Genomic DNA, 26,734 nt, shown 5'->3' with positions numbered 1-26,734 from the left:
CACAGGAAATCTGCCACCAAACGTTGTATGAGAATGGCTGTAATGAAGACCATGTGCCAACTCTGTACGTTTCTGATTGTGTGGTTTTTCCTGGCACCCACTGCCACACATCCTTTTATTTGGTGGAGTGTAATCTGACTTGTGATATTACCGCGGATGTGCATGGTTCTCAGACAGACTTAATCCATCTGATTGCATAAACTGTAAATATCCTTCCTGGACTACTGAACATTTTTAGGAAGAAGCTGTTTAGTTTAGACAAAGTCTTGAAGCATAACCACATTCAGCGTTACATCATTTTCCAGTTTATTTTTATTTTTTTAAACCATGGTTTTGGCCATAAATGGGAAGCATTGATTGTTTCCTGTGCTATGACTTGAAGTTTTAATCTGACAATCCTGGCACACTCCTATCATCAATTGTCTCTTTCATCCAGATAATAGATAACATCTTTCTAAAACAGCTTCCTTTTTAGGTAATTGGCCTAAACTCTAACAAGCGAACGATACATTTATCCCCTCCAGTATCTCATCTTTCTTAACAGCTTATTAACTTACCATCATAAAACACTTGTATTCATATGTATGTATTTTATTAGGGCAGTGATAAAAATATAAAACCATTTACTAAGAAAACATCTGGGTGGCTGCAACGAAGGATTTATCACCACCTTGTAAAAAAAACACCAAAGAAACAAATCACCTGGTGAAATACATCAGTTCTATTTTATAGGGTCATATTTTCAAAACATTGTAAACAATGGATCGTATTATGTGCTCTGTATTCTGGAATGGTGCCCCATATACTGAACAACCCTTAATGAGCTCAGATCTTCAAAACCAAAAGAACGCCACTGTTTCCTAGATCGGGTAAGCCTCTAAATTTAATAGGTTTTCTTTACCAAAAAAAAAAAAAAAAAAGAAATGACAGCTTCCAGGGATCACAGAACAAATAGTCATAACAGGATGTGTTTTAATACAATGATGAAAGACAAAGGCCGCAGCCAAAGTTATGCTTAATGTTTGAAACAGAGTCCATGCTATGTCAAACTGTGATAAACAAAATATATTAAAAAAAAAAAGTAAAAAAAAAAAATGTACAGATGCTGCTTATTAAAATCTTTTCCTTTTGATAATTTCAGGTTTCCAGTTGATTGGATGAGTTTCTTCAGTCTGAAAGAACAAGTATAAGGAGAACGTTAATAAAATTATTTAAATAATCAAATAAATCACGTTAGGCAATTAACTTTTACACTGTGCATTCTGCCTGCTCGTGTCAGGAAAACTAGGGTATACCTATAATAAACAGACTGGATAAGTGCACCTTTTATGAAATATTAAATGGGTACTTCAAGTCCAATCCTCTTCATAATAAGTTTTTCCCAAGTATACTAGTCAGTTAAGGGTCCTTAAACTGGGACCCTATCAGTGCTTATGTCAGCAGAGTGGGCAGACTTTCAGTTTTGCAAAGCATTCGGTATAAGGAAATAATCTGCAGCTGAGACGGACATCATCCAATTACAAGCTGTATCTTATTTCCTTGTTTCAGATATCGGGCACCCTTCTAGAAGGTCATTGCCTCCTCAATTGACGGAACCCCACCAGACTAACATACAGGTAAGCACTAACTATGAAGTGGGGCTGACTGCAGGTGGAGAACCCATTGCACAATTGCTGACTATGTCAGGATGACGGTTTAGTGTTGAACTGTGTTTTTTATATAATGGTATGTTTTTACACCTGTCGGTTTATTACGCTTTTGCAAATCACACATTAGCCAGTTTCTCCATAGTACTTTAAAAACTAAAATATTGATTATCTGGCATGACTAGTGAAGACAAATCATTTATTCACATGATTTTAACACAGATAAAGGTAATTTAACTGGCTACTCAAATCAGAAAGCTCTCAATGGGATCTATCTAGTGGCAGCAGCCCTGCGTGAATCTTAATTAATGAGACTACTCAGCAGTCTCTCTCTTTAGAGACTTGCAGACATACGATGGACAAAATTATCAAAAGTGAAATATTGGCATCTAGGTTTGAAATGAACAGAACAGTGCAATACATACATATCACCTTTACCACAAATCTATAAAAAAAAAAAAAAAAAGCCTAGACGACTAACGAGCAGCCATGTAACACGTATGTCCCCCAGTGTGTCAGGCACGAAATTCACACGCCTTGAACAGAACAATAGAAGTGTAAATCAGATCTGTCAAGCATAGATAGGAAAATCCAATGGTAAGATTAAGGATGTTTGGGCAGCAAAATATTGCTGATCTTTTGGCTCATACATGATGGCGATTAAAGCACAAATTAGCAATGTTTTACTTACTGCAATACCCGGAAATGCACAAAGGTGCGCATCACATGGGGCGCTAACTGGACTTCAAAGGTAATTTAATTCCTGTGTAAAGCTGTATTTTTCAAATACATGGAATAATAAATCACTCTATATTACTGAGAATAAAAAATAGAACAGGATGCCCATTTTGCACTTGTCATTTGCTACAGTGATTAACAAAGTTGTGCCCTCTTGTATCACATAACGATATTTTATAGTGTTCCATGATAGACTGTTGATTGAAAATGTTATGTGGAAATAGAGCCTGTTACTAACATTAATGTGGCAGAGACTAGAGCCAAGGATGAAGATGGCTGCTGTTTATACAACTTTATTTTGTCTCCTGTAAAGTCTACCTCAATTATTATTTGGATTCTTTTCATCTGAGCATGTACCATTCAATGTACAACTGTCAGTGAAGATAAAACAGGCCTCTATGAAGAACAACTAGAACTGGTGCATTCTGACATTATACAGTTACTCCTTATCCAACAGCAAATATACTTTAATTGATAATAATGAAAATGTATATTTCAAGCTCCTCTGAAGAGTTATTATGAGCAATATCCATGCTTTAATTACCACTACAAACGTCTGTGCTGGGTAACATCTCTTTATGTTCATAGTTGCGTTTACTGAGTAAAGCACCAATGTGGCATTGCCCTAAAATTGTGAGCCACATATTATTTACAGTCATGAGATGCTTAGGCAGCTTATAAGATCCTTCTTATTGTTAAATGTTCCTCATTATACTATACATTTATCCAACAGTGAAATCTCTATCAATGGGCGCTGATCACCAAGAGATGCCATTTACTTTTAGCTTCTGGAATGTAAAATTGTGGAAACTGCATAGGCCACCATATGACAATACTTCCATACACCTATATAGCATATTTATTTATGTTCTCCCATTAAAGTCTCTAAATCTGTATTGAAGGTATGGTTCAATTAAGATAAATTACAGTCCACATTTCATAGTGACAGATGTATGGATTGCTATTCTGAATTCCTAACACCTGACAGGTGCCTGCCTGACCCTAATGAATGAGTCCTCACTACCAGGCATAGGAGAGAGGGGGACAACTGCCAGATTGAGAAAATCATCTGAAGTCTGCACAATGTTTTGGTTTAGAACTATCACAGTGTATATCCCAATGACAACGTACAGCATTACAACAAAGCACTTAAACTATTGACCACTCTACTACGGAACGCTTTTGAAATGAGTTATGGACCACTTACATTACAGCTCACCAAATATAAGGGTATATTTTACAGGAGTTACATTACTACTCGACAAACCTATAACTATATGTTGAGTAGTACGGTCATTCATATTTACATATTCACTAATGTATTATTTAAATATTTTCAACTGGTTGCAATGAAGGGGATACATACCGCAGTATCATCCTCTCTGTAGACCTTTATCGTTTTATCAGCTTCCGCAGTGATTAATCTGCTCTCGGACTGGTCAAACGTGCATGCAAATATCCCAGATTCACTGTCGAGAGAGCCTGGCTGAACGGCAGCGTGAATTCTCTGGAAATTATAACCAGTCCTCCAGTCCCACATGTGCATTGTTCCATTATCAGCTGCAGATAGAAATGAGAGGTGCAAGTCAAAACCCACACCTAAGATCCTTGCTACTCCCACAAGGACACATATCAATTTCCAAAGAAAAATAAAATATGTACATATAGGTTTCTTATGAAGAATAAGAAATACTACCTTACCTCCTGATACCAGCACACCATCAGAGTTAACAGCCAAAGTGTTGATTATAGCGTTGTGGCCCGAAAGGTTTTGGATAAAGTTTCCTTCGGGGAATTTCCACTGTTTTATATTATCTGGTGACCCAGATGCAAATGTGTACCTAGAATAAAAGAAAAGAGATTGAAGCGAGGAAAAGAAACATCATTTAGGAAAATACCACATTGCAGAAAAAGTGTTGTGCTGACTGCAGCAGTGGCACCTATTATATCACATGGCAAGCTGCTGTGCACGGACAGCTATTTCTGGCTTCTCTATAGAGTAGTTGCTGGGGTTCTGCAGAAAAAGGTTTTCAGAAAGAAAACTACTGCTGATGGCTTATCACCATTTCTTCGTCTTTTCTGGTCTTCTTCACACGTCATTATGATGTAGGGACATACAGTATTTATTACAGACTGCTCAGTCTAACAGGTACTCTAAAGTAGTGATATCATTTACCACTAACCTGGTGCTCTCTCAATTGTGAATAAAGCAAGTGGATGACAATAAGACAAAGGTTACTACTCTAATAGAGGATCACTAAACCTAAACAAAAAGCATCTTGTAACGTTTAAATTAAATGTGAAACACTATTTTTATTTGTGATGCAATCATATGATTAAGACTAAATAACTGATTAATCTGTGCAGGATGCACAAATAAAATCTAAAACAAAGCAATCGATACATCTCCTATTACTTAAAAACAGTAGTTTGTGTGCAGGAAAAACGAAGGACAAATATAAACAATCTACTGTGCATACTCAAATGTCACGTATATAACAACAAACTGTCACATAAACCAGTTTTACATTAGATTATACTTTCAAATAACCTTCCCAAGATCAGACTTTTTCAAAGGGGAGGTGCAGGGACAGGATTTCATATTGCAGAAGTGTAATTAACCTCCAATCTGATAGTGAAGGTGTTTTGACGTCAATATTTCAAATTGTAAATCTAGGATAGTCACTGAATGAGAAGTGTATCGTACTATAAAAGCGGACAATGAAGGAAAGTGTTCTTACTGTCGTGGATGTAATACAACAGCTCGGACAGACTTCTTGTGATTTGTTAATGTGACGCGAGTCTTTCCGCCCACCATATCCCACATCCTAATTGTGGTATCGTGGCTTCCTGAAAAGGGGACAATCCAAAAAACAAGAGATAGATAATGATCTACTAAGCAATTTGAAACACTGTAAAAATAAAGGCTGGAAAAATGAAAACACAGCTCAAGTTGTATCAGTCATCTACAAACAGGGAAGGCGGTTATTTGGGGGGCTTTACCAAGAGGAAGTGTTTCAATTCACTAAAACCTAACATAAGGTACCTCATGTTTCAGTGAGGTCAGAAGGTCATAGTGAATTGATCTGCATTTTTGTTAATATTTGTTCAGTCCAAGAAATGTCTGCTGCCATTATTTGTCCCGAACAGATACTAAAAAGCAGGACTAGCCAACCTGTGGCTCTCCAGGTGCTGAGAAGCTACAAGCCCCAGCATGCTTTGCCAATAGATAGCCAGACGATTTCCGGTCAAAGCATGCTAGGGCTTGTAGCTTACCACCACCTGGAGAGCCACAGGTTGGCCGGGCCTTCTATAAACCATAAAGCTATGCAGAAAATGACATGGGGTAACAAAATATATATCATTCATATATATAGTCTCTAATGCAATACACAACAAATACATAAACCAGCAAAATGAGTGAATAAAAGTAAAAAACATTAACAGTGTATATGGAATAAATCAGGATACTCTATATTATCAAAACGCATAGCCATGGTCAAAACATAGAAAGGCTCATAAAAAGCAGAAACAAACAAATTCGGAAAATATATAGATAGTACAATTTATTTTAGTGAATGCACCATGCAAATATTTTGAGCATTTTAAGCTAGACGTATCTAAACTAATAGATCTATTACTTACTCGTTACGGTATAGTTTACTGCAGTAAACTCTGTACCATCTGTACATACATATTTTTCTATATGCTAGAGGCCAAAGCACACCTGACAAGCTGGAGTAGAACAGCAAAGGACTATGGGAAACAAATGGCATGCCAGCACCTATACCAAGAACACTTTGTATACTGGGGTACAGGGCAAACTTCTATTATTTGTAAATAGCTAGTAGTTACTGTGCAAATAGATGGACACTGCAGAAAATGAAATGAGGCTTGTATTGCAGTGCGACAGGTCTATCTGCAGCTTTTTATTTATGAACTAGTCTTATGCTATCACTCAAGAAGAAATCCATGAAATGGGGTGCCTACAGTGTTTCCATTTCATCACTCTTTTCAGAAAAATAAGGGGAAGCTTTATTATGGAGCATTTACAAAATCAGTTTCAAAGTTTGTTTTTTTTCTTTAAAAAGTGAATCTGTCTTTCAAACCATAAAAAGTGTTTGAAACAGAAAAAGAATGGTTTTAATCAAGTCATAACAAGTTTCAGCACAGTGCACCATATTTATTTTTACACTAGCTAGAATGTTCCTTAATCTTTCTTCACCTTATATGCATACCAGAGCTACAGACATTAGATGGGGAATGCTAAGGGTGGAGACAAGCTTTGAACTGTAATTCATGCGCATACTTTCATATGAGAAATCACTTATTCAAAAGGAAATGCTTGGTAGTGACATTAGGTCACACCAGGCTACACTGTTCTATTGAAGACACACCAACACCTACATACAATGGACAAAAAAAAAAAAAAAAAAATGATCGAAAGACAGTCTGAAAAGTCCAGGAACCCGGTGATCTCCCGAGAGCTTCATGGGCAATATTCCCGAGGCAGTGCATTGTTAGGCTGTACAGACATGAATACTCATTCAGCCCATAAAATGACAGCTTCTCTAGAGAGTAGGCAAAAGGTGGCATCGAAAGCAAAGACTATTAGTTCATTGTGCAAGAGGTGCTCCAAGTCTCTCCCTACATGATCATATGATCATCTTCATTCAGTACAGATCGCTGACAAACCTATCCTGATGCTACAAGCCGAGAATATGTTTAGCAGATGTACCAACAGAGGGCGCGTGTTAACAAGAGAAGCAAGTCCACAGTAACAAAGCACTATGCTTTAGTAACCAAAATACTTTCACACATTGTAACACAATCACAGGTGCAACGCACAATTCTTTCACATGAGCTAATGCAAGATATCGCATACACCTCATCTCTCCACACAAACTGGATAATAAAAGGAGTAACTCTTAGGGGTATATTTACTAAACTGTGGGTTTGAAAAAGTGGAGATGTTGGCTATAGCAACCAATCAGATTCTAGTTATTTAATTAGTACATTCTACAAAATGACAGCTAGAATCTGATTGGCTGCTTTAGGCAACATCTCCACCTTTTTCTAGTACATATACCCCTTAGAGCGCACCTGTCCCTATACAATGATACATTGGTAATCCTAGCCAATAATCCAGAAATATATTGTGGTTTACTCATTTCATCCGTTTCATACGGCTCTGGTGACAGAAAACTTGTAACCACATTAACCTGTCCAATTCGGTCATTTTGTTAGGATGCTATAGCTGGAGAACTTTTTTCAGTTACCAATGCACCAGCTGTCAAATTCCCTCCACTATATTTACAAGCGAGACATAGCCGTACATTCGTTTACTACCAACTGCTGAAGCCATCCATAGGATTGTTTGATTTTTTTTCTGCCTCGTTAGAATTCAATTTCAGGAAAATAATTGCTGTTTCTAAATGAGCTGTGGATCACACAAAAATACATCTTTATTAAAAAAAAAAAGAATAAAAAAAAAAAAAAAAAAAAAAAAAGTGTCTCGCTATTGGTTTCTGTGTCAACAAGCAATTATGTGATTATTATTCAGTACATAAACAGATACATGTTATGGCACTGCATGTAATCTACAATATCAATGATGCATAGCACATACTTTAACCTAGTTTTGCAATTAACCAATATGGTTGCTGTCAGGTAAGAAAGTTATAAGTCCAAGCAAAAAGTCCCACTACTGCAGAGAAAACAGAGTACCTCTCCCCCCCCGCACAGTATGATGGACTCACTTATTTTAGAGCTACACAGCTTTCATTTTAACAACCTTATGCATAATGGAAATCTGTAGGGAACATTCACACGCAAGAGCAACCATAGACAGAGACTACTGAGTTTGTTGGATTGATCATTCTACTCCTGGGACTTGTTCAATACTGTGTTCCTCACACTGCAACGCGTTTGTACTGTTGCAAACTGTGCATATATCAAAGCAGTATATCCCCTGCAGACAGTTTAAATCTAGGTTGGATGTTGTTTTTGTCAATGAGAAAATCACAAGTATCCTGTCAAGTTCCTCCAGATGTGACAGGGTTCCATCCATACTTGCTCTTTTGATCTCCCTTATTATGTTTGTCTCCCCCTTCACTAGTCAGTTCTAGACATGCACCAGGTTACTTTTATGTAGTATCGATGGGTGGGGGGAGCTCAAAGAAAATAGCAATTATAGGTATGAAATTTTAAAAGCTCAAAATTGTATCTTGCAGGAAGAATTATTAGATACCGCAGCTCACAAATATGCACATATGTAATCCCTTGATGGCAAAAGATCATTGAAAATGTACTTGTTTACAACATAATATTTTCAGCAGCAAGCGTTCAAAACAGAAATTCAGAACAGTGTGTTCAATGTGTTGGAAAAGTTTAGATAGCTGTACCCTCTGTGCTAGAAGAAAAATGCTGCTAATGTTATTTTCATGTATACGGTTACAGAAGTGCACGTTACAAATCACTTCAATGGAAGTTCTCAAAACAAAAACAAAAAATGACTGGTGTTATCAAGCTTAAAATCTAAACACATTTCAAAATCCTCCCCCCTTCCTTAAATTATTATGTTAGTGGTGGGTCCCTTAGTTACCGGGCTGATAAATCATTGTACCAGCAGCATCATCATGTTTCTGGTTGCCAGGACCAACCACTGACCAAGAACGAGATGGTGGAAACTGCGATCAGCCTCTGAAGAGTGATTGGCTGACATATCTGGTACTGCTCGTCAACCATTTTTGCAACAAATAGCAAAATGAAGATCACCTACCTGCCCAAGACTACAGCAAGGAGTAAAATAAATATGAGTGGAAAAGGCCTTTTAACACGTACACACAACACTACCAAAAATCCTGAAAGCTATGGGACCAGATTTAAATCATCAATATGAGCTCTGTTCCAACCAGGGCCATATCTCTGTGGAGTCTATGTTATTCCTGTGTTTTCCTCCCACACAAATATACTGGCTTCTGACAAAATTATATTTGTACGTGCGCACATTTATAGGGATTCAGAATGTAAGCTCCAATGGGGCAGGGACCAATGTGAATGATTACATATTCTCTATACAGTGCTCAGTAACATTACTGCCCCTATATAAACAAAGCATAAGAATAAAAATATTAATAATAACCACTAGCAATCCACCTTCAATAACTAATTGCACAATTCATAGTTTCCCCATCCATCTGTAATAAATATATCCGAATAAGATGTTAAAAGGTTTTTCCATCAAAGTACACTCATTTTTCTTCAACAATCTTAAAAAGGAAATGCACACCCATCTGCAAGTAACAAATCTTATTTCTGGTGACATGAAGAGGACACTTCACAGATAGGAGTGCGACATATACCCAAAATAATCTCCACAAGCTCACCTCTGCGTCATTAATAGAGAGGAATTAGCAGTAATGTCTGAAGGCTTTCTTTTTGCAAGGATACATTAGAGCGTTCTTTTGGAAATGTAGCTCTAATGTAATAAGGGGAACCTAACCTATTTGTAAATAAATGCATAGAACCTTAGTTCCTATTCAGGTTAGATTTACAGGATGCATTTATTGGTTCCTCAAGATTAAAGCAGCATCCACAGATAGGCAGTCCAGCTTTCCCCAAAATAAACAGCATCTATCAGACAAGTACCATAATGTCTCCACCACCCCAGGTATAGTGCAATATCTACATCATAAAGTCTTACCTGTAATGATCTGGGGCTCTGCAGCCTGGCACCGTACTGTTGCCACAGCATTGGTATGTCCAACAAGTGTATGTACACCAGCTTTTGTTCTGATATCCCATATCTATTGTGAATAGAAAAAGCAAGATGACACAGACCTCATATTTACGAGTAAGAAAACACACACTACAAAATTAATATATATCAAAGCCTGTGATTTACAAAGGAATGTTTTAGACTTCAAGGACAACTAAACCCCCAAATTGTACATTTCAGGTATGAACCACGGTGGTATATACATTGATCTATGTTACATTTACATTCTACTGCATGTCTGTTAACAGGTAAAAGTATCATCATTGGTATCTGACACAAACTAGACTGAAAGCCAGCTTCCCTTCTGTATGTACTCTGTGCTGGAGACGTTGGGCCAAAAGGGCTGTATACTTCAAATTCGTTGGCAATGTCCAAAGCGTTGGCAGACTATGTTATAAATAATCCCAGAGACCAATGCATCTAGAGAACCTTGATATTTTGTTTTTGTAGGTTATTATAGTAAATGCAAAGTTGATGAGACTGAATACTCACTCATACTGTTCATTGTCCGATTGATCGGGAATACAAAAAGCCACCTACTTTGACAAGCTGTAGACTTGATTTGGCAAATGGGTTTAATGAAAAATCTAAGGTCCACATGATAGGGACAGTTCCTCTGACAGGGGGAACAGATGAAAGTGAATGCACTGCTCTTCATCCTAAACATGGTCAGTTTGTTACTCCATAGAGATCAATGATCTCAGTAATTATGTCTTTCCCAAATAGCCTCCATGTAGTGTTGAATTGAAGGGAGACAGAAATAAAAATGTCTGTGTACATGGGCCTTAAGGTTCAGAAATATACTCACAGCCATTACTTACACGTGCAGTTGAATCTCTGCTACAGGTCACGAGCACATCAATGGTAGGATGCAAGTCTAGTCCATAGACTGCACTTAAATGACCATGGTAATGTCTTATCACCTAGTCAGGAAGAAATTGCAACACAAGATAGCATCTGAAAAGTTTGTATTTCCGCTTTTTTTGGGACAAAATATTTACAGAAGAAAGTGTGAAATCAATACCTAGGAGAGTTTGTGAACATCAGTGTCTTTCTACTTGAACTTATTCCACTTTTAGTCTGCTAAATCTGCTGCTATAGAAGTAATTTCATCACATAAAATGCTGGACTATTAACTGCACTGGTATGAATGACATTTTTCAATAAACCAATGTGATAATGTAGGCTTTAATGTCTGAAAATTAGCAAAATGTGTGGCTAATCCGTCTATTGCAAGGCTTGTTAGCCATCTTCCTTTATCTTCACATACTTTTGTATTTTGTGGATTCTCTTATTTTGGTTAAATTGTTGGAAGGGATGCAGTCATCTGTATAGTATATATTTTAAATGTATGTTTAAACATTTAGAAGCTAATAGTTGATAGCTATCTTGAATGGACACCTGTGTACTATAATGTATTAAGTTTTAAATATTGGTGTTATATATTTTTAATTGTAGCTCTGTCCATCTGTGTTTATAACCTGCCCCCAGTTTTTGCAATCATGTTGTTGATAGTCCAGGTAGTGTCAGTCTGGCTTCAACATAAATGGAATAAATTATCAATGCGAGACTGAGCTGCTCTTAATTAACCAAACAGAGAAAAACAGTCATTGAAATATTGTTTTGTTGTAGCAACATAGAAGACAGTAACCTATATCCCAAAGCAAATAACATGAAACCAAAAAACCCTCGAGTTAACCCCACATTCTCAAAATATTGGGTGTCAGCAAACTTGGCAGCATTAAACGCTCACCCCTGTACGCTAATTTACACTGACTGTTCCACAGATACTACAAAGGGTAATTTACTAACATTGCATGTAGGGGATAAAATGTACAGATGCAATTGCCAAAGGCAATTTACACAGCAAGGCAAGTACTAAAAAAGAAGTTCGAGTAAAATGGCTAAAACAAATGCAGGAGTCAATAAAAAGCAATATTCCCTGGGTTTATGCATCTTTTATACATACCTTATTGTATTCCAGATCCCAGCATTTCACCTGCTTGTCCTCTCCGCAAGAAAATAAATATGGGCTCCTGGAACTCACAATCACTCCTCGGACAGTGCTTATGTGACCTGTTAAGGACAGCTTTAATTTACCACTTGCCAGATCCCAGATCTAGAAATAAGATTTTAAGAAATTAAATCAAGCTGTGCAGCACGAATACTCTCTATAAACCAAAAATGTTATTAAAACAATGGCAAGAAAATGACGCTTCAGTGTCTTCCCAAATACATATATACCATTGGGCTTGAGAGATAGACAATTGATATAACTTATTCTTGCTCTAGATAAAAAGGTTACAATAACTGGTAATACTTATGTTATTGACGAACACATAAGTATATGGTCTATAGATACAAATATAAATTTAGGAATGTAAGCTCTCATGAGCAGGACCCTCTTTCCTCGTGTTCTCCTTCTACCTGGCCCTCTGCACCTGAAGTCTTGCTTCCCCAGCCCATGCTCCCGGGCACATGATTATATCACAGGGTACTTTGTATCACATATGCTCACTGTCTTCTCTACAACTTGACATACAATACTACATTTAGACAGATCCATCGCACAGATTATTGCGAGTTTCCCTCCTTTCTTTTAATATTTGTTTCTTTTATATTCTTCTCTTAGTAGAAATAAGAGGTGTGCTATCTATTAATACCAAATATAGTAACTTTGTGGAGAGAAAAAAAGAGAAAAGGTTGGTATTAGAAAAAGATGCACTACAACTCACCAGAGTCGTGGGAATATGCTGTACCATACATTGAATATTTAAAACTTAACTTTTAAAGTTAAGTTTTAAATATTCAATGTATGGTTACAGCATACAATACTACATTCTCTGTTTCATAGCTAGCTGTTCTTTGTATAATTATGTACAGTGCAATTATAGATTGTTTGTAGTGCTCACAGTATTGTATATTACTGTTAATGAGTACTCTGCTCACCCCCTTTGCACTGTGCTGGACAGTTTGTGGCACCTTACACATAAATATATATTTTACTATTTTCTAAATTTCCGATAGCCAAGTGTGAATGCTTCTATTTCAGCAATTTACTTGTTCACATATCTAAACCTCCCCAACATGGAAAAGAAAATTGTTTTTCTCTACAATGCGCTGCACAAGCTGCTGAAGCCGGCATGAAGAAAATTACAGACACAATGGGAGCATTGGAAACTATACCCTTCTGGATGTTGATTTACAACAGAACTACTTCTCCAGTGAAGTCCTCTTACCTTAATCGTTCTGTCCGCTGATCCTGTGACAAACCACTGGTTCCCAGGTTCCACTGCTATGCATCGCACCCACCCTAAGTGACCACTGATAACCTGTACAAAAAGCACACACACTTCATTTACAATGTAAACAGAAGAAAAACAAATGAGACAAGATGATGCCTAGCAACCACAAGAAGATTTCAGGTAAATATGAGTTTATGTAGTGTGTTCATTCATAGCACTGTGTGTCCTGGATATCCTGCAGTACAATTCAAAATGAAAGAATTCAAAGCCAAGATGCATAACTATATCAGTTATGGTAAAGCTATATGTAAAAAGATTTATGCTGTACATAAATACAGATGAGCTGTGAACAGGAGGTAGCAAACCATACACGTGAATGCACTGATGGACAATGGCGATCATTACACAATAGTCTGAAGAGAAAAAGGTTAAGACTCACGCGGTACAATTTCCAAGGGGGATGCCACTGTGGTTTGGGCATGGTTGGGGCTTTCTTTGCTATTAATGCTGAGTGTTTTGTTCCACCAGACTCCATAGCAGCCTAAAATACAAAAAGATATACTGAACCTTTTTCATAATGACATCATATATACAAAAAAAGAACAAACATGTGGGGGGGGGGGGAGGGGGAAGAGACAAAAAATTCTCTCTTATTTTCGCTTTACTTTTCCCCGATTACATATTATTTATCTACAGCTCCACATCTTTGGGTTACAGCTTCTACTCAAACAGGTACAAAACTATGCAGACTCCAAAAATAAATAGTGGTTTACTTGTGAAGAATTTTTTTTTATTAAAATATGCCAAAATGAAGTATTAACCAGAGGACATATTTCCTTCAGGCGTCTGAGATAGCTAGAACTCAGCACTCAGACATGCCTGTCTGCAAGTGTAGTCCTTTCCCATCCCAAACTGCAGCAAATTATTCTACAAAATGAAAGCAGATACTCAAGTTAGAAGAGAAAGGAGCCAAAACGTTTAACATATATTGGGCCTGATTCATTAAAGAAAGTATGTAAGGTTAAAAAATGAGTTTTCTCCTGGACAAAACCATGTTACAATGCAAGGGGTTCATATTCGTATTTTACAGATAAGTCAAAAACTGGCTTTTCTCAAGTAGCACACAAATACTTAATAGCTTTATTACACTGAAATTTAAAGTTGATCTAGGACAGGCCCTTTCCCACCTATAAATCTGTCCCCACATTTTAAATTTACCTCCCCCTCCAATGCAACATGGTTTTGCAAAGGTGCAAAGTCACTCATTTTCTTTTGCTTTACTTTCCTCAATGAATCAGGCCCATTGTGACTAAGTCAAAACAATTATTTTTTACTGTGTTAGCCAAATTTTCAGAGCCCAAGATAGCCAAAAACAAATTCCAAATATCAACCTGGAATTTCCTCGGGTAATAACCTACAACTGGAGGTACTAAGGAGAATAGCACGGTGCTTGCAGTCAGGGCTACATAAGCAACCTGGCGGAAAGTTCCCAGTTCCTCCACTTCACTGTTAGATGCAGTCCCCCCAAATCTGAATATCATTGTCAGAAGGGCACCATCTCTATTCTACTGCCCTCACATATCTTAAGTACAGCTAGAGTACTCATTCTCATAAAACAGCATCATTACAACCTTCATGTGTGATACATTAGATGCTGTGTATCCAATACTGTTCACTTAATGTCCCACTGAGGGGAAGCATTCAGGCACTTAAGACCATGAGAAATCTTCATTGCCATACAATAAACAATTGAAAAATTAAGACACTTGTGGCCAACCAGGTGTGTGTGTGTTATATATTGTCAGCATCAACTGTAATATATTTGACTGGCAAAGAGTGTACTGAAAGTCTTATTTTTTTAGTTGTCATGTTGTCGCTTTTTTCATATGCTGCTTAATATCCATTGTTAGCATCTGTTCCTTATAACCTTAATACTACTGTCAGATCATCACCAAGTTACCACCATTTAATTCTTGTGTATTGTACTAATAAAGCACTAGCTGAAATTACCAGTGATAAGCCAGGGGGTTGTGAGCGCTCAGGAAATCCAGCTTGTCTGTATATATCTCCAACACCAGCTGCAGTGCGATGAGCATCTAACCTGTTTAGAAAATAAAAAAATAATATAGTGGATTCAGATTACGCATAAAATGTGTATATTGCATAGATTTTATAATAGCAATCTTATTTAAAGACCAATCAGGAACAATTTACAAAATCTAAATTTCCTTTAAATGACCCGATCTCAATCACAAAAGATCACAGAACCACAGTTTTACAAATCTCGTTATAGAAACATCATTAAGTGCATTTTCCATATACTGCTCCAGTAGTAAAACTGATACCTACAAGGAAACAATTTACCTTGATTGTGAAGGTGGAAGTGTCAGAGCCAAAGACTGTGCTGCCGATTCACTTGGCATTCTTTGGATCTGAGTATCGGCTGTCAAGGCAACACCTAGAAAATAAGGGGAATATATAAGCAATGATAAAATATGTATTAACTTCAGCAATAACAAAAATCTGTATTAACAGTAACTTAACAGCACTCTGTTTATAGCCTTGCACTTCTCTATGGTCACCGAAGTCCACAGTGAATTTCTAATAGCCATGTAAAATTGATATATGTAATGTATAATTTGATCTCGCATATAACATTGCATCAAAGGAACTGCATAATTTGGGGCGATTAGCCTCGGAACTCGGCAGCAGAGGGGGCGTGTCTGACTGAGGAGTAGCCACAGGGTGATATATGATCACATGATAAAAACATCCAATGTTAGGATGACCACTCTGGTAGGTACATCCTGGGTGTCCCCTCTAATTGTGCTACATAATGCGATGTGGGCAAGGAGTTCCTACAGCTAAAATCAGTGAAATATTTTATGTCTATGCTCTGTCATAACGAGATCCCAGATCACTCACCAGCATTTTAATAAGTAACAAAATTTGCAGCAGTCTGGGAGACAGGCACAACAATTAGTAATTTATAAATGAAACTAGTGCTATTTAAAATTCATTGCTGTATTTGCAATACAATATTAAAATTAAATACCTGGGCCTGATGGATATGGGTGGGTTCCAGTTACCATATATTCAGACTCTAGACCTGTTTAAGACAAAAAATATTTTTTATTTTTTCCATACTTTAGCATGCACACAAACTATGAAATACCCCTTCACCTGCAACCCTCTTTTTGCTTTATAGTCAGATGTGTTTGATATAGCTTGTGACACGTATATTACGTTATACAGCCTTGCCATGTTATTACAGATGTGTCTCTTTCTAAAAGGATTGTTTAAACTTATTACGGAGATTAAGGGTAATACGTGGTCATTTTGATGATTTGGGAGGGGGGGGGGGGTGGTGTCCTTGTGGCCCTTGAAGTGTATCAGGTTTCCCCATTACTGACATACACAAACACCTTGATCAAACAGATCACCCTGACAATAATAATGGATAGCACACCCACAGCTGGTGCATCACTGTACACTTAAATACTGCATCATGAAGGGAATTTACCAATATCACAAATTAGCTTTCAGTAGTGAGGAAAGTTCTAATATTTTCCTTCCACTTTTCATGTATACCATTGGTTGATAGTCCAATGGATCAATGAGGTTATGTTGGCTCAAGACAGATACAAAGATTTTTTTCTTTCTGAAGAGGGATTCCATCAACACTGCAGTGAGTGAGGATTGGCAAATACTAAATTAAAAAAGTTTTTTTTGTCTTATTCTCTACCTGTGGATAAAAAAGTCCCAGCACGCACATGCAGGAACACGTAGTTTAACAATTGCAGGAGAGCCGCAGATTACTAAACTTATCCAAATCCAACAGCATGGGCAAAACACAGGCCAAATACCACCTATAGGATTCATAGTTCCGCCCCCGCCCCTCTTTGGCAGCAGAAGGGAGTGAATAGGGCCCCTGGGCTGGGGGCTATTACTCTGCCCTGTCCCACATCTGAAAGCAGCATATAGTATCACAACACTAGGCCTTGTGGCTATTTCTCTGTTCTCCACCCAGCACCAGGTATCCAATCAACACTGACAGTAAACAGTAGTACAAGCTGGCAAGCCGACACAACTTGTACTGTGTAAATATAACTAGAAAATAGTACTGTTATAATGATCCTAAAATAGAATACCAAAAAATTGACATTACATATTCATATGGAAGGTCTCGTAGTAGCTTGATCAAGTAACAACAATAAAGAGAAAGGACTACTTTCAATATGGGGGCACCTATGGTATTTGTAGCATGAGGTACATTGTTAGAGATTGTTAATACATATCCTCAGTCTATTCCTCAGACTAAATGACCAATCCGGACAAAAAAAATAAATACAAAATGTTAAAAAAAATAACTTTCATTCCATACCCGCATAAAAAGAAATACTGTAATATCTTATTTAAATAGTGAAATATCTAATATCTTAGTTCTATTCTAATTGTATAACAGATCTAATAAGAGTGGATCCCAGATATTTTTTTTAATTTACTATTTATTCAAGCAGTAAAATATATACCGCCTCTCCCCTGCATTTGACGTGTATAAATGTAATGCAAGGTAAAACTTGAGTAGAACTGAATTCACCCCAAAGACGGCTTAAGTAGAAATTCTAATTCAATAATTTCCAGGACATTAAAATAATTCAGGATATTGCAAATGACAAAAGTTGGTTACTAACCTTGATTATTGGAATAATGTTCATATGGGTCACCCATGATATGATGTCCTTTGTCACGGTTTTCCTTTAGTGTGGGCATGTGAAGTACAGGTCCATACTCTGTGCGTAGCTTCACAGCCATTTTCAGATTGTGGCTAGCAAAGAAAGAAACATAAAATTGTATATATATATATATATATATATATATATATATATATATATACACATACACACACACTCTTAAAATAAGTGATACTTTTCATTAAAGTATAACAATTTGAGGAACCTATTTATGATGTGTTGTCTTTAAAATATCTCTATTCTACCTCCACTAATACATGTTCACATTATTTTACTTTTTGTTTTTTTTTCTAATCCCATTGATTAGAGTTGTGACAGCCACCTTGTGACATGCGAAAGACAAGTTCACCAAGTGATTGCAATCACAACACAGATATGTGACCAGTGTGGGAAAATTAGTGCAGGGAACAATGCATGCAGCAAAACGCTCCTTGTGTCTTGTTTTTTCTATTTAAACAGCACTACTTAGAATCCAGCGCTTGACAAAATTCCCAGAATACAGTACAGAGTAGGATATACAACAACACTAAATACACGTGCATTGATAGTCAAAGGAAAAAGAATGAAGAGATTCTTGTCCAAAAGGAACTTACAGTTTAATTACAGTGAGCAATATGTGCAGAATCACATGACTGCAGCAGATATCATAGGAGTGAACAGAAAAACAGGAAATGCAGCCAATAATTACAGTTAAAAGCTATATGAAGGTCTGCTAGCACCAGTAAGTCATGGAGTATAAAGTGGAGCAGAGCACAGCGGTGCCATATGTAATATTGATGTAACAGAGGATTCTGGAGCTGGGAAGAAGCGGCACAAGAGCTCACATGCTAAAGGTTCGTTGACATGCACGAGTGCCCTCATATCGCCACGTCTCCTACTCCATCACACCCGCGATAGCATGCCACACAAAGTCTAACACAGGGAAAGAGAGGGGGCACATGCTGCTATTTCCTCCATATTTGCCTCAATACACTGAGCCCAAGGTATTTATCAGTGCCTCATGCAACAAATAGGTTTCCACAAATATCTAAATACAGCAGCTGTTGGTTTCTATGTGCTCAATAATTTGATTTAACTCACAGGTTTTGATGAGATAATAGTCTTAAGTATTCCCCCTGAACCTGCACAGCAGGTACAATGATAACCTGTTTATTTCTCTCCATTATTTATTGTGCAGAAATATAGCAGCCAGCAGGACATAGGTAATTACAGACTTCCGCAAACAGTATGAGGTGAAGTCAAACTTAGATTACCTTTAATTATAACTTCCATCAGAAGCTTACCGTTCATGGCACTTTATTCTACAAGCTGGTTGGATATTTCATTTAAAAGCCATTAAAGGGGACATGATACACTGATAAAAAGATAATATCTAGTAAGGAGCAGCTGTGCTATGAATCAGATGTGGGAAATTGATCTTACCTCTCTTCATCGATTGGGATTGGCTTGGCATTGTCAGCCACAAACATGTCATGGGTCCTCTTCAAAGACCTGAACACCAGTGTGTGGACAGAGTGTTTCTGCACATCCTGCAAGCAATGTTGGTAAATAATTAGAGGTCAAATATAACTCAAGAGCCCAACATAAAGGAAACTACAAGGAAAGCATTATAAATATCACATCTGATTTTACCATATTTACTAGTAAATTTCATTTAAACTTTTATCATGTGGACATCCACAAAATGACAGATTGGCAAAATAAAACAGCACAGCCTGAAGTGTGTAGTGGAAAAAAACAACAACACTATGTCAATGTGCTAAAAACCTACAGTGATCTATAAAGAGGTCTTGAATTGGGATGAAGAGTGTTACCCACGCTTCACAATGTGATACACCCCTTCCTTAGACAAGGTCAATGACTTCTCATCTCTGTTGGCGCCTCCTATTCCATCAGCAGCACAGTGCGGCTGGTCACGCCACACATCGCTCCCAATTCCTCCGCTCTGACGCCTGAAGTCTTTTGGGGCGATACAATTACTAGGCTTTTGGATATTTATGCCAGGCTGTAACCAAGTGGTGATGTCTGATTTTGGAGTCTGGTAAATTTGGATTTGCCAGGGAGGACCTGTTGAATTCCTCTAATGTCCCTTCTGGCTCATGTGTAAACTTGGAATGCTGTGGGTGTAATCTTGTAGGGGATTCTAAATATTTTATAACCCTATGGAATGGTTTATATTTTGTAGGAAGTGTCTTTCAGTCCGTAAAGGCTTCTATAGTCAATCATACTGAGTTCATTGGGTTTCATATACTATATGTGAATAGACTAACCTCCTAATTTGTCAGTATCCAAAATATGAAACTGCAGCCTTTGGATATATAAAGAACCTGCCTACACTTCTGAGGACTCACACCTCCAAAATCATCTCTGTACTCTGCCATATTTGTGTCACTAATCACTTTCAATAAAGCACTTGGGGGGGGATCAAATGAAAGCTTTTCCTTATCAGAGACTTGTTTTTATTATTTTGTTCTATAGCACAGGATGGTACACTTTGACAGATCATTATAGCAGATCCAGATAGCAAATGATAAATGTATATCTGATAAAGGTCAACATAAAATATACATAAAATCAGTTTCAGATGTATGGCCACATTGGTATATAAAACACACAATTTTGCTTTTTTCCACACAACAAAACAGATAACATATGATATTAAAGTCCAAGATTTGGACTACTAATTAAATTACTCTTCATTCAGTTTGAAGTTAAAACAAAACTGCATATCTGAATCACCACCAGTGCTAGCAATAGGAGTTCCCTCATAAGTAGGGGTCGTTTTCAGGCTTCTGTTACCCATTGCTATAGCACTTCGATATTTGCTATGCTTGTATGTGATGTAACAAATAATTTAACTGTAACCATTGTACAGTTGCTATTAATAAATAGGATGTTTCTTCCCTAGCAACTACAATGAAGGCTTTCTTACGCAGACACCGTTGAAGCCAAACAGAAGAATTAGACTACTAATTAATCGGATGATAAATATTCTGTTATGCAAGGTTCCCAATCCGAGGATTACATGTAATTATCTATAAATATATTAATACCATGCATGTGATCTGTAATCACTTTAAATGAATCTAGTTACATCTAGTGGTATTTTCCATATACCACTCACATCTAGGACTTTATGTAACTCGATAAAGGAAGTAAATAATGTACATTCCATGCTCTTAGTAAAGAGGTCCAACAATCATTCATTTAGATGTTGATAGTTGCATTGTGGTATTAAAAAAAAAATGTTATTCGCAAAAGCAAAGTAACATCTTTACTGAAAAAATAATGAGTATATTTTATCAGTTGTGAAGTGTTGTAACTTGTAATAAGTGAGTTAGTGTGGTAGTATTTACTGTACTTTTTCCTTCAAACATCACAGCTAATTTTCATTAAATGTGCTATACAACTGAATTACATACAAAAAACCCAGATTAAATCACATGACAGCAACATGGCTATTTTTTTTTATTTTATTTTTTTAATAAATGCTGTCCTTCAGAGGCAGTTCTGCTTTAAGGATATGTACTCATGGCTGGTCTTACACACAGTCCATTGTGCATTGCCTTGTGCCACTATCATCACCACATGATAAAGGCAGTTAGATGCTACTAGAGGCATGCCAGGAACAATAAAGTAATACGCAATCATATGATTTATAGGTATTTAATCTATACTATTTAACCAGAAACTGAACTTTATATATGTTGAAGCTGAATTATACTAAAGAAATTCATTGCCATAAAACTAAAAGCCAGATACATGTGTTGCTGGCTTTACATATATTATAAAGGTATGATCTCTGGCCATCTATTTATAAGTGCGCCGCCAGCTGCAGACAGAATCAGAAAGGAACATGATCTGAATTACCAGTCGATTTTGGAGGCTTGCAGTGAATACATAATGAAAAACAAACCATCATTATTATGATACCTAGGGCAGTATTTACTAATTGATCAATACACAGGACAGTTCTAGACTAGAACAAAACGGCAGCAAGGAAACACTAGAAGAAAATCATACAAGGCTTATGAAAACAGGTAGAAACAGGAATGTATATATCTGCAATACTTTCTGACTTTCGTGCAATAATATATATATATATATATATATATATATATATATATATATATATATATATATATATATATAAAAGCAGACTGATAACTGTTACAAAAAGGTGGAAGAGGTGTGATTTCTATGTGTTCGGCATTTGCTGCAAGTCATGTTGGCAGATACCAAAGTAGCAAAATTGAACAACCACTAGACTGCAACCCATTGCTCAAACACCTTACTATGAAAATAAAATCAACGGGGCCTATTACAGTTGCAGAGTACATGAAAGAAGTTTTAACAAATCCCGTAAAGGTAACCAATCGGTTAACCCATGGTGGCTGAAGATTGACTACATCCCTACAGTCTACAGGATATCCCTACAGATAAGCCATAAAGTTTTTGGCTTCTGGTACGCATACATCTACACTAGTGTGACTTGTTTGTCCCTATTTTTTGCACTTTGCTTAATGGGTTTATCTTGAATGCTACGTGGCTCTGTGATTTCTCACCATATATGATTTTTATCCACCTTAGATATTGTGGTTATCCACATGGTGGGAAGTTTTGGCTCACTCTACTCTAGTGATTTGGTTCCTTTCCTGGATTCTTGTTTGGCTCCAACAATATACTGTACTACACTATTGTGCGCCTTCTCTCATCTTTTCTAGAGATATATATATATATATATATATATATATATATATATATATATATATATTGCATTGCACACAAGTCAGAAAGTATTGCAGATATAAGATACAGAAACAGACAGGAATCATCACAGTGTACTAGAATGAAAATTATAGTGTTGCAGAGAAGCAACTGTCTGAAGCTAGATTCTGAAACTAAAAAGGAAGAAATACAAACTCATGTTCCTGTTGGAAAAATAAATAAATACAAATATAGTGCACAAATGTTACTAATTAGAACTAAGCAATAACAATATTTTTCCCTCAAAGATCACATTTTGAACATTCCTGAATTTTGTTAAGTTATTTGTAACATATGTTTCCTGTTTGCATGTTCTTTATATATAAGACTTCAATTCATAAGCCACCGTGGACTAAACTGTAATTCAAGCTAAAGGAATACATATAACTTATATTGCTGCTTAACAGATATTACCATGGTTCTGAGAATGTCTGACATAAGCAGTGATTCAATTAGATGTCCACGCATTAGAGAGCAATTAATTCTGGTGTGATAACAAGAGTTTTGTACTCATCGTAAAATCTCTCTCTCTAAACACAGTTGGGGGACACTGCAGACCAAGGGGGGAGGGGGGTATAGAGGATGCTGTGGAGTCCAGGCACTAAAAAGACTTCTCTGTCCTGGCATCCACTAAAAATGCCTGCGTAACCCTGGCACAATATTTGTCCACTTTGTAATTGAGTCGTGAGGTCATCAAATCCACCTCTGGCAGACCCCATTTGTGAACAATCATTTGGAAAACGTACGGGTACAGACACGCTGCAGGGATTGTGGTGGGAGGCGCAGTGTTGGAGCCAGACGCGCTGCAGGGATTGTGGTGGGAGGCGCAGTGTTGGAGCCAGACGCGCTGCAGGGATTGTGGTGGGAGGCGCAGTGTTGGAGCCAGACGCGCTGCAGGGATTGTGGTGGGAGGCGCAGTGTTGGAGCCAGACGCGCTGCAGGGATTGTGGTGGGAGGCGCAGTGTTGGAGCCAGACGCGCTGCAGGGATTGTGGTGGGAGGCGCAGTGTTGGAGCCAGACGCGCTGCAGGGATTGTGGTGGGAGGCGCAGTGTTGGAGCCAGACGCGCTGCAGGGATTGTGGTGGGAGGCGCAGTGTTGGAGCCAGACGCGCTGCAGGGATTGTGGTGGGAGGCGCAGTGTTGGAGCCAGACGCGCTGCAGGGATTGTGGTGGGAGGCGCAGTGTTGGAGCCAGACGCGCTGCAGGGATTGTGGTGGGAGGCGCAGTGTTGGAGCCAGACGCGCTGCAGGGATTGTGGTGGGAGGCGCAGTGTTGGAGCCAGACGCGCTGCAGGGATTGTGGTGGGAGGCGCAGTGTTGGAGCCAGACGCGCTGCAGGGATTGTGGTGGGAGGCGCAGTGTTGGAGCCAGACGCGCTGCAGGGATTGTGGTGGGAGGCGCAGTGTTGGAGCCAGACGCGCTGCAGGGATTGTGGTGGGAGGCGCAGTGTTGGAGCCAGACGCGCTGCAGGGATTGTGGTGGGAGGCGCAGTGTTGGAGCCAGACGCGCTGCAGGGATTGTGGTGGGAGGCGCAGTGTTGGAGCCAGACGCGCTGCAGGGATTGTGGTGGGAGGCGCAGTGTTGGAGCCAGACGCGCTGCAGGGATTGTGGTGGGAGGCGCAGTGTTGGAGCCAGACGCGCTGCAGGGATTGTGGTGGGAGGCGCAGTGTTGGAGCCAGACGCGCTGCAGGGATTGTGGTGGGAGGCGCAGTGTTGGAGCCAGACGCGCTGCAGGGATTGTGGTGGGAGGCGCAGTGTTGGAGCCAGACGCGCTGCAGGGATTGTGGTGGGAGGCGCAGTGTTGGAGCCAGACGCGCTGCAGGGATTGTGGTGGGAGGCGCAGTGTTGGAGCCAGACGCGCTGCAGGGATTGTGGTGGGAGGCGCAGTGTTGGAGCCAGACGCGCTGCAGGGATTGTGGTGGGAGGCGCAGTGTTGGAGCCAGACGCGCTGCAGGGATTGTGGTGGGAGGCGCAGTGTTGGAGCCAGACGCGCTGCAGGGATTGTGGTGGGAGGCGCAGTGTTGGAGCCAGACGCGCTGCAGGGATTGTGGTGGGAGGCGCAGTGTTGGAGCCAGACACGCTGCAGGGATTGTGGTGGGAGGTGCAGTGTTGGAACCAAACACGCTGCAGGTAATATGAGGATACAAGTCTACACCATCCTGGCACGGTGGGATACACTACACTAGAGAAGCATGTTACATGTACATGATATTATGGAACATTCAGAACACCCCCCAGAATACATTGCTGCAAACGCATCCACATAATCCCTATAAATCCCCTAGTACAATCTAGACCTCCTCCCCACCACTGTACCCGTTACCCGTTACCCATGGCTCACCTCCACGATGCCCCATTCCCGCTGAGACATCCCGGCAGATGATCACAGGCGGACCGAGGGAACCAGCGCTGCTCCAACAACACAAACCGCACCGGATGTGACGTTCAACATCCGGACAGTAGGTGAGAGAATACAGATAGAGGGTCATTTCCCCTGCGTCTTTCCCTACAGCGCCCCCTTTGGCTGAGAAGTACTGTGCATGTACAATGATGTCAGACCGTCTGACAGACGAGCATACTGCACGAGGCTGAAGTTAGCTTCTAATTCATGCTCCAGCTTCTTATTCAGAAAAGCTTATTTTTAAAGGATTAAATCAATTTGGATCACTGATTTCACATCAAATTAACACTAAAGGGGGTCCCTTATACAAAATGCATTAGTATTTCGTCTGACCCAACAAGGTTATGGGTATGAAATCAGGGGGCAAAGTCACCATATTTTATCATTTTGAATAAGTAGCTGCAGATTTGCAAGGGTTAAATGGGGTTGGGCCAGCAATTTCACAGTGGAAATCAACACAGGGTAGTGTCGAATATAAATCAGGTTGTTCACCTGTAAGTGTCAGTTTATCAGTTATGAGCTCATTAGCCGGGAGACTAAAAGACACTGCAAGTTCTGCGTGTGCAATTAGCTCTCTAATTTATTAGTTACAAGCTCGTGTCTTTATAGCACAAAATCACGTATTACAGAAAACTACGCCCCAAAAGGTTTTAGCCACTCATACTTCTTTACTTAGATCTTGCTATATTCAAACATTTTCAAAGGAATACTCCCCAAAAGGGGGCTGTTGGTTTTATCTTACACCTGCTATATCCAAGGTCATAAGCATGGTTCTAGAAAATAATAAATTACTCCTACAAACTAGCTGTATCTAATTGTTTTTAAGCTATAAGAGAATAAAATGACTATAAGGCAACAAGATGGCGTCAGCTTAGCAAAATCATATTTCTCATTTCCCATCTTTTATTCATTATTTGCCCTAACACTACCTATGTTAAGCGAAGCCATTTTAGCTGAGGGCACTTAAAGTGCATGGATTATGTATTTCAGGCCCTTATCCATTCGCGGTTAAAGTTGTATTATTCCCAGCCAATAGAATCCATGGGGAGTGGTTTAGTCACCTCAATAGGAACTCCCATGGATTGCTAGATCTTTCCTTCCCACACTTTCACGGATGATAGAGCTCCATGGAGACAGATAAGATTGTTTAAATTGTTCAATGTTGTCTGGTGAGAGCGCTCAAATTCGTTCAAATTTAACCATTACTTATGTGACATGCATTACAAGCCTGCATATAAAATAGTTTAGTCTCCATGCTTAGTAATCATGGTTATTGTGCTTAACAGAGTGGATGCTTAACATGCAAATAGGGTACAAAAGCAATACTAACCTGTTGCTGGTGCCTGGGGTAGTCTTCCTGGGGGCTCTATCTACAGGGGGGCTCTATTTACAGGGGGCTATATT

The 26,734-nt window shown here is 38.7% G+C and overlaps 1 protein-coding gene across 1 annotated transcript; it reads right to left on the bottom strand.

The window, feature by feature from the left end:
* Positions 1–958: 958 nt before the first annotated feature.
* Positions 959–25,361, bottom strand: PLRG1 (pleiotropic regulator 1). The gene is made up of 15 exons (XM_075198455.1): positions 25,271–25,361; positions 19,586–19,692; positions 18,104–18,237; positions 16,465–16,518; positions 15,774–15,867; positions 15,420–15,510; positions 13,849–13,950; positions 13,404–13,496; positions 12,134–12,283; positions 10,986–11,087; positions 10,090–10,192; positions 5,126–5,234; positions 4,086–4,225; positions 3,751–3,944; positions 959–1,172 (listed from the first exon to the last, which is right to left on the bottom strand). Exons 1-15 carry the CDS (start codon positions 25,298–25,300, stop codon positions 1,113–1,115), a joined length of 1,563 nt encoding a protein of 520 aa, XP_075054556.1. The 5' UTR covers positions 25,301–25,361; the 3' UTR covers positions 959–1,112.
* Between the last annotated feature and the right edge of the window lie 1,373 nt (positions 25,362–26,734).

Source organism: Mixophyes fleayi, chromosome 1 (assembly GCF_038048845.1).
Source record: "Mixophyes fleayi isolate aMixFle1 chromosome 1, aMixFle1.hap1, whole genome shotgun sequence".
Classification (NCBI taxonomy): Eukaryota; Metazoa; Chordata; class Amphibia; order Anura; family Limnodynastidae; genus Mixophyes; species Mixophyes fleayi.
The sequence above is the reverse complement of the archived record's forward strand: the minus strand, read 5'-3'. Positions and strand labels throughout refer to the sequence as shown.